This window comes from Plectropomus leopardus, chromosome 13 (assembly GCF_008729295.1).
Source record: "Plectropomus leopardus isolate mb chromosome 13, YSFRI_Pleo_2.0, whole genome shotgun sequence".
NCBI lineage: Eukaryota > Metazoa > Chordata > Actinopteri > Perciformes > Serranidae > Plectropomus > Plectropomus leopardus.
The window spans coordinates 21,565,549-21,578,508 of record NC_056475.1 but is presented as its reverse complement, the minus strand read 5'-3'; the positions used below and the strand labels follow the sequence as shown (position 1 = coordinate 21,578,508).

The following is a 12,960-nucleotide window of genomic DNA, read 5'->3' as shown; positions in this document are numbered from 1 at the left end:
GCTACCATCAACCATGGTGTCCTCTCTAGGATGGCTCCTCTGGGAAGACAGCAGACAGTTAAAACTGTCAAGTAAAGATAGCTCCAGCTCTGCCCTCCTGAATGACTGCCCATCTACACCCTAATGAAGACACAGAAAGAGACAATCAAGATCACGGAGAGACACAGCACACATTAAAGTCAAGCTGTAAACATAAGAAACTGAGTATATTCCCCTTCTCTGAATAATGAGATGCTTGTGTGCTACTCACAGACAAAACCTGCAGCATCTCTCTGGCAAGTTCAGTGAAAGCATCTGGCTGCTTGTACTGGAACAACATCTTAATAAACCGTACCGCAGACATGATGGGTACTTTGTTTTCTCCTAGCAACACAAGAAATCACGTGACTTCACATTTATCAAACTAACACACAAAACAAAACCCTTGTAAAACATGACAGAGTGCTGTACATGTTGATTGTAAAGTGAGACAAAGGACAAAGAAAACAGAGACTAACCTGTAATGGCTACATCAATTAGAGTGGATGTTGGCGTCAGTGCACTAAGAGACTTACTAGTAGCTGGAACTCCTTCACAAACGGGAACAAAAAAACAAAATACTCAATACACAAAGTAAACATTCCTCACCTTAAAGGCCCAATTAGAATTTAAGCACCTGTAGGCTTCCTCTACATGTGCTCTTACTGTATGTGTTTGTTTCACTCACCAGATAATATACTGATGCCAGCAGACAGGAGTTCCAGGATCACCTCCTGCAGCTCTGGTTCATCTGGCATCCTCGCCTGCAGCGGTCGTCTCGAGCTGTCCCAGAGTGCTTCCAAGATGCCCAAGAACTGCGCTGCACTGCTGTCAAACAGGCCCATTAGCATGCGCTCTGTTGTATTACGAGGCCATGGCACCTACAGCAGATATAGGACAAGGACACTTGAGGGTAAGCTTTAAGTCTTTGAAACTTTTTTTTGTATCACATTTTTAAATATTAACTCCTCCCCTCCTTTTAAAACTATTTTTTGGGTGATTTTCTTATTACATTTTTACAAAGTTTTTGCAATTTGCAGGTCATTTCTTGCTGATTGCCTTTTTTCTCTCTGTTTCGGAAAGAAATCAAGCCAATTTTCTACGATTCGAAAGGTTTAAATGCTTGTGAAATGCGTCTGAATGCAGCACAATAAAACTTATGTTGATCGAGGGTTTGAAGGGTTAACACTGAATATGATGATATGGCAGTAGAGTGGATTTTATTACATTAGGTATGTCCTTCAAGGTGCTTTTGGCTTTGATTCTGGACATGGGTTTGGGTCTCCGTCTGGCTTCAAAGACAGCGCGCTTGAACATCATGGCAGCTAGCTAAAAAAAAAAAAAAGAGGTGAATAAGTTTTTCTTTCATAAACCAGAGAAGAGCACATCAACACTGTAAAAGCAAAACAACAAACTTTTAAAATGATCACAGAAAGTCACACAAAATGTCTACATCTTCAGAGCTCAACAATCTGTATATGTCCATATTTATACAAACAGCGGTGGCTATCAAGTGAAATTGCTGTAGGCTCACACACTGAGAGATGTTTCCACTGAGTGATTTTTAATAATTTCTTATAAGGCATGAGTTAGGAATGATGAAATTTGTGCTTGGGCAATGTAAATTAGATTTCACATGGTACTTTAACTGGTTAGATATGTAGATATAGTCATGCATTTATATTTGCATGTATTACAATAAATCTTATTGCATCCTTTTGATGTTTGTAGTTGTCGCTGAGATGTGTGAAGGATCCCAAGTCTCTAATATGTTATCATGGTATTAATAGTATTAAGAGCATATATTGGTAAGAGGAGTCTCCTGCCTTAATAGAGGCTTCTTTGAATGCTCTCTGAGTCTCTCTGGTGGCAGAAATGCCATTCTGCTCTTCCTGCTTTGCTAGCTCGTCGATTTTTCCAAGGGCTCTCCGGGCAAATTCCTGAAAACATTTCAAACACACAAACCACACAAATGAGGAACAAGACTTTCACAATAATTTAGCAATTCGACTTAGTTACACCTCTTTTGTGTTTCTATATAACTTAAAATGTAGATTAAATTTAAAACAGAAACATTTGTTAGGAACAGTTCAATCTAGGCAGAATTTCATTAAATAGTCCTAGGTAATCTTCTCTAGAGCATATTAACACCAAACAGACTGATGGCAGGCTGCCTAACAGAGAACTGCAGACAGAACAACATCAGGTCACAGCTGGTATTAATAACTCATCATATCATCCTGTGAACAGTCTGTTAAAATCACAGTGATTGTGTGCTTGTAGGTGTCCTCATGCATATCTTTCACCTCCGCCTGCACTGCAGCCTGGTTGTCATAGTAACAGTGGCAGACAGCACAGTAGAGTGTGACAATCCATGGGAGATACTCAGCAGTCATCAGAGGGATGGACAGCTCTAGACTGATGCTTGCCCACAGAAGGTACTCCAGTGCCTAGACAGGATCATACATGATGGTATAAAGGATCACGACACACACAATTATAATGACATTATAAAACACACAAATATTCTAGTTATTTAACATCATTGATTGAGTAAAAGTGCCACACAGTTTTAGGAGTTGCAAAAACAATCTTTTGAAAAAGTAATTTGATAGATGAATAGTCTGGAACAGTTGATATAGCAGTGTTAATCCCATCTATGGTCTGTCTTTAAGTACCTGTGCACTACAATTCATGGTCATCAAGTAACGGCAGATGGTGTATATGTGTAATGAACCTGTAAAAGATTTTAAAAAGAGATGAAGGTTAGTTCTACAGTAAAATACAGTAGAATCTTATAGTTTCCCACTTCACTTGGGATTTTCACTAGATCTTGCTCTTTAAAAAAACAACATATTTCAGGGAATCATAAGTTACCACTGGGAGGTTATTGCTTTGACTATACAAAATGACATGAACTTTCTAGATAAGATCATTTCATCTAGGGCCTCACAGAACCACCCTTTTGGGCACATGTTCAAATTTCCCTCTTGTCCTGTCTCACACTTTGTCACTTAATTTGTTCTTCCAAATTTTTCAGACCCAAAGCAAATACTGGAGAAAACTGTATAAATTTTAATCATATACCATTATATAGATGCCAGCAGAGGTGCTCATGTTGCTGAAACACCTGCATCATGATCCTGATGAAGTTCAGAACATCCAGCACTTTACAGAGTCCATCCTGGCTGAGGATGCTGTGATTTTTCTCCTGCTCAAATATACACATGGCACAGCCATGCATTGCACGAACCTACACACACACACACACACACACGCACGCACACGCACGCACACACACACACACACACACACACACACATACCTTCTCTACTCAGGATAATGCTTCAGTAACAAACATTTCTAAATAACAATGACTAGGGCTCTGCAATATGCTGAAATATATCATCTTTACTTCATTTACATGATCTGATAACGCTTTGTGCTTTGATTTATTTCATTATAAAATATTCTATTTACCTTTACTGTAACAGTACTTTATTTAACTTTATACTTTACTTTAACATTATAAAAGCAGTTTATCAAACTTTATTTTAACTTTACTATATGACAGTAGTTACTTTATTTGTAACTGTAGTTCATTTAATAATTTTGTATTTTAGTTGTTTACAATAGTTTTGGGGAGATTTCAAAATATTGAGCTAATATCATGCATCGTGATATAGCCGAAAAATACTGATTTTATTATTATTATTGTTTTTTTTAAAGATTATTTTTCTGGCATTTTTGCCTTTATTAGATAGGACAGATCAACAGTGTAAAAGGGGGAGAGAGAGGGGATGACATGCAGCAAAGGGCCGTGAGTTGGACTCGAATCTGTGGCTGCTGCGGCAAGGACAGTGCCATCATTCATGGGGTGCCTGCTTTATCCACTCAGCCACCAGACGCCCCTACTGGTATTATTTCAAAGCCATATCACCCAGCCCTAACAATGACCTTCCTTCACATGAGAGAACTGACAAAGCACAACAAGTTTGAAACACTTTTCACTTCAGTCACAGTGTGACTAGTCAAAAATATACCATGCAGCAACTCACTGTACAAAAGTTCACTCAGTACTGTCTACCTTCATGGCAAAGGTATCTTGGTCTGTATCAAAACCTTCAGGGAAGAAGCAGCCCATGAAGTGGTCCACATCTGTGATGTCAGTTATTTTCACTGAGCTGAAGTGCAGCAGGTGGAGACTGTAGCCCTGCCAAAGAGCCAGCTGGTACAGCTACAGATGGGAGAAGAGAGAGAAGAAAGACGTAATGGCAGCGGCGTATGTGTGCAGTGGAAACCTGGAATAGTTGCCACAGTCAAGGAGGAGGAATAAAATCATATATGATAAACTCTGAGGACAGTAAAGAGGCAAGGGGTGGCTGACTGCATTACTGGACAAGAAGTTGTTGAACCAATGGGATCTTATTCCTTTTTTCTTTTGTTTTTTTTGATTAAATGCAGAAGGTAAAGCAATAAACTACAGCTGTGGAAAGCAAATATTAGCAGGTATCAACAAGGCTACTGTGAATTACCTTTAACCCAAAGAGAAAATCTGCAATCTGCAACATGCGCTCCTGGTACAACTTTGGAGGCAGTCGATGTTCGTACTTCTTCCGTATGTCCACTAGGGTTTTAATCCTTTAAAATCAAATTAAAAACAGGACAATATTAAAATGAGTATGTAACCACCCTGACAACGATAAAATAAGACTCACTCACTATGTAGATGATATCAAATCTAGTCTATAGTTGTAGCACTGTTTCATAGGTTGTGTGCTTATCAGACCATCTTTACAATTACAATTAACAATTATTAGTTAATAATAATAAATTAAACAAAATTTAAAAATGCTGCTCACACATTTAGCCAAGAATGGGTGCCCCTAATAGAAAAGTGGAATTAAGGATGTTGTATCTGAGGCCCCAATTTCTGTAAATGCAGTAGTGTAATGTAACAGAGTGGTAATACTTCTTTAAAAGTACTTTTTATTATAAAAACTATTACATATTACACATTTTTGGGAATATGTGTACTTTATTTGTGTTTTTATATTTCTCACAACTTTCACTTTAACTCAACTATAAGTCCTTAATAAAATGTATATATTTTTACTCCATTTTACTCTACATTTCCTGTAAGAATCTTAGCTACTTACTACAAAATAGGATGGTGTCCATGTTATGGAGAAATAAAATTTGATACTTATGTACAGTAAATAAAATACCAGTAAAGACTTTTACTCAAGTAATGTAAAATTTTGTTAATATTATTTTGGTTCTATTGCCTATGAACCTCCATATAAGCTGAGCACTTATTAAAGTTTTGAGTTGAATTAATGAGTGACTTTAACTTCTACCAAAGCCATTTCTGGTAAGATATCTGTACTTTTACTCAAGTATGGCTTTCAGGTACTTCATCTACCACTAGTAAAACGGTTGTATTAAAATTGAGGCCCACAGCTTTATTCTTTGCTGTTGGCCCAGAATTAGCCTTAGCTACGCACCTGCAGTCAAAAGTGAAGCCTTCCTCGCCTGTTCGCTTAACGACTAATAGACAACTAATATTAGTAGCTAAATAGACTATAATTAACTTAGCTTAAACTTTTTTTCGTCTGCTTACAGTAGTTATTGTTATATCTATGCTTACTCTTTCGTTGAGTTTGAAATTTAGTTTAGCGAAACAGCATTAAGCTAGCCGGCTAACATAACTTTAATCAGCAGCTAGCTAACACCTTGAATTAGCTTGTTGACGCTAAGTTGTCTCTTGAAATCTCACCCTTTAGCATAGGAGCCGTTGTCTTGTCTGGTCGAAGAACAACCCAAACGTCTCATTAGTTTTATAAATGTGTTAATGTCTCGTTCAAAAGTTAAAACAACCGGGTTTCTTTTATCAATTTCCCCATAATATGACGCCGGTAAGTCCATGCCTGCTTCAACAGCGGTGATTTAAACCAACTAACGCACCTCTGATAGCTAACATCCAGAAGACAAACTGCTCGAAGCTACTGGGGGCAAGGCATGTCACCATGGTAACGGGTCTAAACAGACGGGAGGCAGAGTAACACACCAGCTCTACATCCATGACAATTAGTCTCAGCAGCTACTGAATAAGGGCTGAAATCGATTTATCCGCTTATTGTAGTTTTAAATAGTTATGGGAGTTGCTAAAATACATTAAATTATAACAGATAGCAACTGAGGTTGGGCAGGAGTAGGGCGTTTCTTGTATTTGAGGACACTGGGGGCTATTTTATTTTATTTTATTTATTCATCTATTTATTTCGATGAACAAGTTTTATTTTAATGCTTCGTATGCACTTTGGTGTCTTGTTTACCCTTAAAAACGTTTTTTCTAACTTTACAGATTAAGCCTTTGAAACTTAAGCAAATTGGATTGGTTTCTAACACATACATGCGTAGAAGGCATGAAGCAACTTTAGAAATTACCTGACAATAAGCCAAAAAAAAAGTAAAAAAGAAACAAGGAAATGACCCCCAAAAGGTACTGACATTTTTTTTGTTTGTTTTTTTAAGAGATCAAACCAATCTGTCCTAGGTTTTAAAGGGTTTAACAGATCGTGACAGGTGTCTGAATGCAGCACAATAAAACTGATGTTGATCCAGGTTTCAAAGGGTTAATTATGAATCGCGATGAGAAAACTATTAATAGTTGTTGGTAATTAGTATTGAGTAAGGAACAGCGGTGCAATAGGCCTAAATTTATTCAGTAGGCTACAAGTAAGAATGGAGAGACAGAGTTTTACATCTGGGGACATTAACATTCGTATTATAAGGCCTGTTCTTATCTTTGAAAAATATACTGTATCTTGCCTACATATTTAGACCCATGGCTTTTTGTCAAACATTCAGGGCTGAAGCCTCAGACACCGAAGGCCTAATAATGCCACTGAGCAAGAGTCCTATTTTAAGGAAAAAACTTTCTGAGACTTTGAAAAGGGGAATACATCATTTTTATGAGAAAGGGGTGGACGGCACTTAAACAGTGGTTGCATGACAGGTTTAAAAGTCTCTGTAGAATCTCATTGCTTGTGTATGTTTGTGTGCATTTCTCTCACACTGGAAACCGGAAGCATGAAGCAGTGACTGAATGAAATTTGTTTGGCACAAGTGTTGGATAGTTGGAAAGGACCTCATATTTGACATCTGAGCTCATGGCAAAATGATACACGCTTAGAGTGTCACCTAATACTGTCCCATACAAACTCATCAGTTCCCATTCAACCTCACATCCATTCTGCACACAAACCTTAAGCTTCTGGCAACCAGAGCACAGCAGGCTAATGCTCTGGCAGCAATTCCTCAAACAAACACACACACACACACACACACACACACACACACACACACAGTCACACAGGGACACACACCCACGGATCCAGACAGGGGCATTTCCTGGGGAATGAGTATGGGGGCATCAGCAGTACTTCGAGCCAGTGTCAACTCATGACTGGGAGCAGGGAGAGATAGAGAGACAGAGTTATAGAGAGAGAGAGGGAGGGCAACAGAGAGACAACCAGTCACAGTCAGACAGATGAAACAATGAGGGAGATGGGGGGATAAACAGTTGACATCATTGTTCCAGAAAGATCAGCCTGTTGGCAGAGTCACCATGCAAGTGTGCATGGGAGGTTACAGAGGGGAGGGGGATGCGATGAGGACGTGAACAGGGACAGCGCCCGGATGGGATGGGAGGGAAAGGCCTATAAATGTGGGGCAGGAGCGCACAGCAGCACCCATCTCAAACCAAGCCCAAACTGAGAGGCTGACTCCTTCATAACCACAATTTTCACACCTCATCTGGAATCTCATCATGGATATCCCCATCCAGAATCCCTGGTACCGCCGGGCCTTCCCTTTTCGCCTCTCTGACCTCTCCTTGGCAGAACCTCTCACCGATTGGCCAATGTACTGGCCCTTCCCCTGGACCTTCCCCTGGGTACGCCCTTCGTTCATGCGCTGGTTCAACTGGCCTGACAATGGACACAGTGAGGTAAGGTAACCTGTGACCATAAAATGATTATTAGTAATTATAAGATATAATCAAGAAACAAGGAAAAATGTCCAGAAATATTTTTAATAAAATTATGCTATAGAAAAAAAGAAAGAGGTTTTAGGTTATGTTCCTGCTTTTCTTTTTCTTATTTTCGGGTAATTTTCTTGTAACTTTTTACAGATTTCTTGTCAATTTTTGGCCTTTTCTTGTTTAGTTGCTCATTGCCTTTTTTTCATGTTTCTGAAGAAATCAAACCAATTTGATTAGGTTTCAAAGGGTTAATGAACTGTAATGTGTAGAATGATGTGGCAGTCAATTAGATGCATTCAAAAGCATAGAAAGCTCGAATACTTGAGATTTATATGAATGATTTTAAATTATTGGCTCAAATATGCCACTGAAGAATATCTTTATTATTATTATTACACCTATGTGTTGCACTGATATGACAATAACAAGCTAGTTTGAGTTTATTTATATTCAGAATCACACTTAGCAATTGAATAAATGTTGAATTCATAATTACATAAAACGATATCTATATGTGAGATTTACATGATAAAAAGAAAAAAAGATACAATCATTCATCAAAACTGTACACCTATACAGTTATACTCAAACACATCACTTTCATACTACCATGCATATATTTAAAAAGCCATCAAAACAGCAAATGACAACACCACTGCATTATACAGTCAGAGAACCCCAGAAATTTCAGCTTTCTATCTTCTGTTTTGTTCAGTTTGTTTTGCTCAATTCTGCTATTGTGTGCAACCCAATGTGTTCCTAAAATGTGTATTGTCTGTACAGATGCGCGTTGAAAAGGATCGCTATGTCATTTATTTGGATGTGAAGCACTTCTCCCCTGAAGAGCTGTCTGTCAATGTCAGTGACGAGTTCATCACAATACACGGCAAACACGAGGGCAGACAGGTGAGAGGGGCCATAGAGATCTACAGAAATACTCAAAAAAATACATTTGGTGAGAATTTACTCATATACTGACTCCTATTCTGTTTCCAGGATGACCACGGCTTTGTTTCAAGAGAGTTTTTGAGGAAGTACAGGCTTCCTACTGGTGTGACAGGTGCTGAGATCACCTCCTGTCTGTCATTCGATGGTATCCTTACAATCACTGCGCCTCGGTCTCCCGGCCTAGAGCGCACCATTCCTATCTCCTGTGAAGACGGAACAGCAAAACAGAAAATGTAGAGCAGAATCTGATGCTTCTCACACTGTTTCACGACTAACCCCAAGTGCTGCCTGTTTTTATATTTAACCTGTGACAGTTTAGTACACATAAACAGTAGGAGGGGCATACATTTGTAGATGTCTATAAGAGCAAGTGCCTTCTAATAAACCAGTATCTAATTCCTAACTCACTGTTATTCTGAAGTCTCTGCAAGACAATGGTGCTTTTAAACCAAAGGCTAATATGTTGAGCTCATGGAACAGAGTCTACTTGACAAAGTTTCGTATAGACACACTGGGGTGAGGTGCAGGATAATGAACTTCTGAGAGTTAATTTCACAATCATAAGCCAAAAACATTCACACCTCTGTGTGTGACACATCAAGGGCATGTCATTTTGAAAGGCATTTCCTTTCCAAATGCTCAAAAAATCTGTACAGGCCACGCAGTTTATTTGAGAAAAAAAAAAAGGTTTTGTTTATTGAAAGTGGGGCAAAATGGAGAAAATCAAATATCATGAGATGTTTGATCAAATAACTCGATAACAATATTGTGACAATATTGTAGGGTTCACTTTTGGTGCTTTCACAAAATATTTACACAATGGAAATTTTGATAAATAATCATCAGTAATGTGGACCCCATGACTAAGAAGAAAAAAGGCAAACAAAAGAACTAGGAGAAGACAACAGTGATAACTTGATAATATTACAATATCCAAAATCTAACACCATCTAGTCTCATCTCATTATAGTGTTGATATGCTGCCTGGGCCCAAATGCTACAAAGGAAATTTAAAGAAGTAGAAATGTCAAAACTTTTTTTCGAAGTTGTCCAGTAACAGACTGAAATTATTATTTGTATCTACAGTACACAGTGCTGTCTGAATGGGTATGAGTAACTGTGCTTTGTTTATTTGTTTAGAGTAGCGTTGTTCTCTGTATGAGGAGGAGGGAGTTCTCTGGAGGCATATGCAGTCATTTTTAGTTTGTTCACTAAATGAAAAAGCCACCAAAGGACTTGGGACCAGGCGTGTGCTTGTTGAGAGGACGGAGACTGGGTGAATGAGCAGGAGGGAAAGTAGTGGACGAAGGAGGAGAGGGACACATTTTATCACTGGGCTCCTTTTCTGCTGGGGAGCATGGCCTCTGAGCTGCTAAGGAAAGTGTGTGCGTGTAAATGTATGTGAGAGTAAGTGCATAATGTGGTGTAGATGCAAGAGTTCAAGCTTTATCATTCCTTCATATTGGCAACAACCCTCTGGCATATTAACACAGAACACAAGAAGTAGAATAAACTCTGAAACTCATATTCATAGGTGTGTGTGTGGTTTTTGTTTAATGTCTGACGTGTTTCTGTTCTCAAAAAACACAGAACAACTCACACTACATCTGGAGAGAAGTTGATGAATCATCCTTTTTTTCTTTGACTTAAAGGGACAGTTAACTTTAAATTCAAAACTACATATTTTCCCTCTTACCTGTAGTGTCATTCATCAGTCTAGACTGTTTTGGTGAGAGTTGCTGAATTGTGGAGACATCAGCTGTAGAGATGTCAGCCAATATAGTGGAACAAAATGGCTTGTGGTTCTCAAATTGTTAAAAAAATACATTTGAAGAACTCAACAGCAATGTTTCTTTTTGGAAATCACGACCCAGTTACTCAAGATAGTCCACAGAACTTGTTGTGAGACGTTTTATGTAGGAACTACTTTCTCTTCACCATGCTGTGCCTGCAAACCATATCACTGCACCACAGGAAGCGTGCAACTACTGCTGGCTCACCAAACACCACTGAGCAAGACTTAGCTACAGCTCAGCCAAGCAAGACGCCATTGATGTTTACATCTCACGCTGTCATGAGCATGAGCCTCTTGTCCATGAGCAGATGTACGTTTCCTTATGTGCGTTGATACGGTTGGTAGGGTGTAGTTTTAATTTCATTTATATTATAATTAAAAGTTTCTGTTTAATTGCTGCCATGTTTTTTGTTTGTTTGTTTGTTTTTGTTAAATTATCAGGCAGTGCTTTCTATGTCAGAAATGTCTAATCAGAAATGAAAAGATCAGCAGACCCACGTTAGTATTTCTTTTATGATGCACAATCACCAAGAAAAAGAAAAGACATGCACAGTTTATATTTATCTCATTTTAAAACACATCAACTTTTATAAACACTTTAATGTCTGCTAATAAAGGAATTACACAGTATGATGGAGAGAAAGAGTAGAAAAGACACAAGTCAAATATAGAGCGTTAAGCAGCGATAAGTCCTTTCTCTGGGGCTAATGAAATCTGATCATTTTGAATCACATGTTGCTGTACAAAGCTGTTCTCCTTATCTCTCTAAATTGAGATAATCAGCAAAGTGGATAAGCAAACCTACATATATGTTGTCAACAGTGTGTGTAAGATCAGATCTTGGAATTCTGACAAGAATATTGTTCACTTTCTTGGTCAAAGCAACATCAGTTACAGTAGAAGTCCCATTTCTGGAAAGAAGAGGAGAGGTAGAATAAGGAAAGGGCATCAAGTAATACATACGTGTTGGTGTGTGTGTGTGTGTGTGTGTGTGTGTGTGTTCACCTACAGTCGTCTTGACTTCAGTGGTGGCTGGCATGAGAGGATGAGTCTCCTCCACCACGCTGCTGGGGAAGTGGCCAATGCGAGCCTCCTGCTGTCCATAATAGGAGTCTTGTACCTGCACACGGATTATTAAAGACAATTGTTAATGAGGACATCACTTTTGAGAGGACAGAGTGAACACAAGACATCTTCATGACTTCCAACAAAGCTACACCAAAGTATTATTTTCACTTACACTTCCGGCCCAGAAGAGGTTCCCTCTGTCCTTCAGCATTGCATAGACATAGATGAGCTGTCCCTGTCTGATGGGGATGAACCTGCAGTCTCCAGGGTAGTAGTCCTGCAGCGCACGAGCTATCAAGATGGGATCTGTGCAAGATTATAGATGTGACTTTGGGAAAATTGGGACGACTTTTGAAGTACAATATTTGTCATATCTCTGTGCAAAATTAAAAACCTCAGCATGTGTATTATCATTTTCATTCCACCTACACTTTTGTAACATGATCACAACATACCTAAGCACAGCAGCAAAAGACAGTGTGCTACTTACGGCTGCATTCAGAGTCAGCGCAGAGTTTCTTGTCTGAGAGTTTCGGCATCTGCCTTCCAGCTTCAGACGTCGGCAGCAAAAGCCACACTGAAAGAGCGAGCCAGAGTTTGCAAAGCATGTCTGTTAATGAACGCACCCAACGATCCAATGGCCTCAACGCTTTGTGAACGTCTTGTGGGCTTTTGGTTCCCTTTTGCTGTCTCCTGAGAAGGAGGTGCAGTGATGGCAGCCCCTTTTTCTGCTCTCCCTGCCCCCCTGACACACACACACACAGAGCTCCTTTCAAATCCTACAAGCAGGTAAACAGGATGGGGGCTGAGGAGGAGGAGGGCCAAATTAGACAGACCCCTGCTTGTGTCCTGACCTTCCCCTCTCTCCATCTCTCACCCGGCGTAACCCTCACTAACACACTGTGCGTTGGCCCTTGTAGCAACACATTCCTCAGAGTTAATCTGTGTTTTTTCCCAGCCTTGTTCAGCCACTAGATGTCACAGCATTTTACTGCAAACACATTCCCATCCTCCCCGCTCTGTCTCACTGTGTTTGCTCTCTTTATACCTTTCTGACTCTGGAGGTGGAGCCACTGGCTGTATT

The 12,960-nt window shown here is 39.3% G+C and overlaps 3 protein-coding genes across 3 annotated transcripts in view; 1 reads left to right on the top strand and 2 right to left on the bottom strand.

The window, feature by feature from the left end:
• LOC121952884 (cilia- and flagella-associated protein 54-like) overlaps positions 1-5,946 on the bottom strand; it is a 28,743-nt gene extending 22,797 nt beyond the window's left edge. The window contains exons 1-12 of the mRNA XM_042499740.1: positions 5,798-5,946; positions 4,554-4,659; positions 4,106-4,255; positions 3,106-3,271; positions 2,697-2,755; positions 2,325-2,468; positions 1,845-1,958; positions 1,246-1,347; positions 707-899; positions 498-569; positions 251-363; positions 6-120 (exon numbers count right to left, since the gene is read on the bottom strand). Of these exons, the coding sequence (XP_042355674.1) occupies positions 6-120; positions 251-363; positions 498-569; positions 707-899; positions 1,246-1,347; positions 1,845-1,958; positions 2,325-2,468; positions 2,697-2,755; positions 3,106-3,271; positions 4,106-4,255; positions 4,554-4,659; positions 5,798-5,946 (1,483 nt within the window). The remainder of the gene's footprint in view (positions 1-5; positions 121-250; positions 364-497; positions 570-706; positions 900-1,245; positions 1,348-1,844; positions 1,959-2,324; positions 2,469-2,696; positions 2,756-3,105; positions 3,272-4,105; positions 4,256-4,553; positions 4,660-5,797) is intronic.
• Positions 5,947-7,744: 1,798 nt separating this feature from the next.
• On the top strand, positions 7,745-9,817 carry LOC121952943 (alpha-crystallin B chain-like). Its single transcript, XM_042499829.1, has 3 exons — positions 7,745-8,032; positions 8,849-8,971; positions 9,062-9,817. The coding sequence occupies exons 1-3, from the start codon at positions 7,853-7,855 to the stop codon at positions 9,248-9,250; spliced, it is 492 nt and encodes a 163-aa protein (XP_042355763.1). The 5' UTR covers positions 7,745-7,852; the 3' UTR covers positions 9,251-9,817.
• Positions 9,818-11,371: 1,554 nt separating this feature from the next.
• On the bottom strand, positions 11,372-12,872 carry mia (MIA SH3 domain containing). The gene is made up of 4 exons (XM_042500035.1): positions 12,367-12,872; positions 12,049-12,182; positions 11,818-11,928; positions 11,372-11,719 (listed from the first exon to the last, which is right to left on the bottom strand). The coding sequence occupies exons 1-4, from the start codon at positions 12,482-12,484 to the stop codon at positions 11,696-11,698; spliced, it is 387 nt and encodes a 128-aa protein (XP_042355969.1). The 5' UTR covers positions 12,485-12,872; the 3' UTR covers positions 11,372-11,695.
• Between the last annotated feature and the right edge of the window lie 88 nt (positions 12,873-12,960).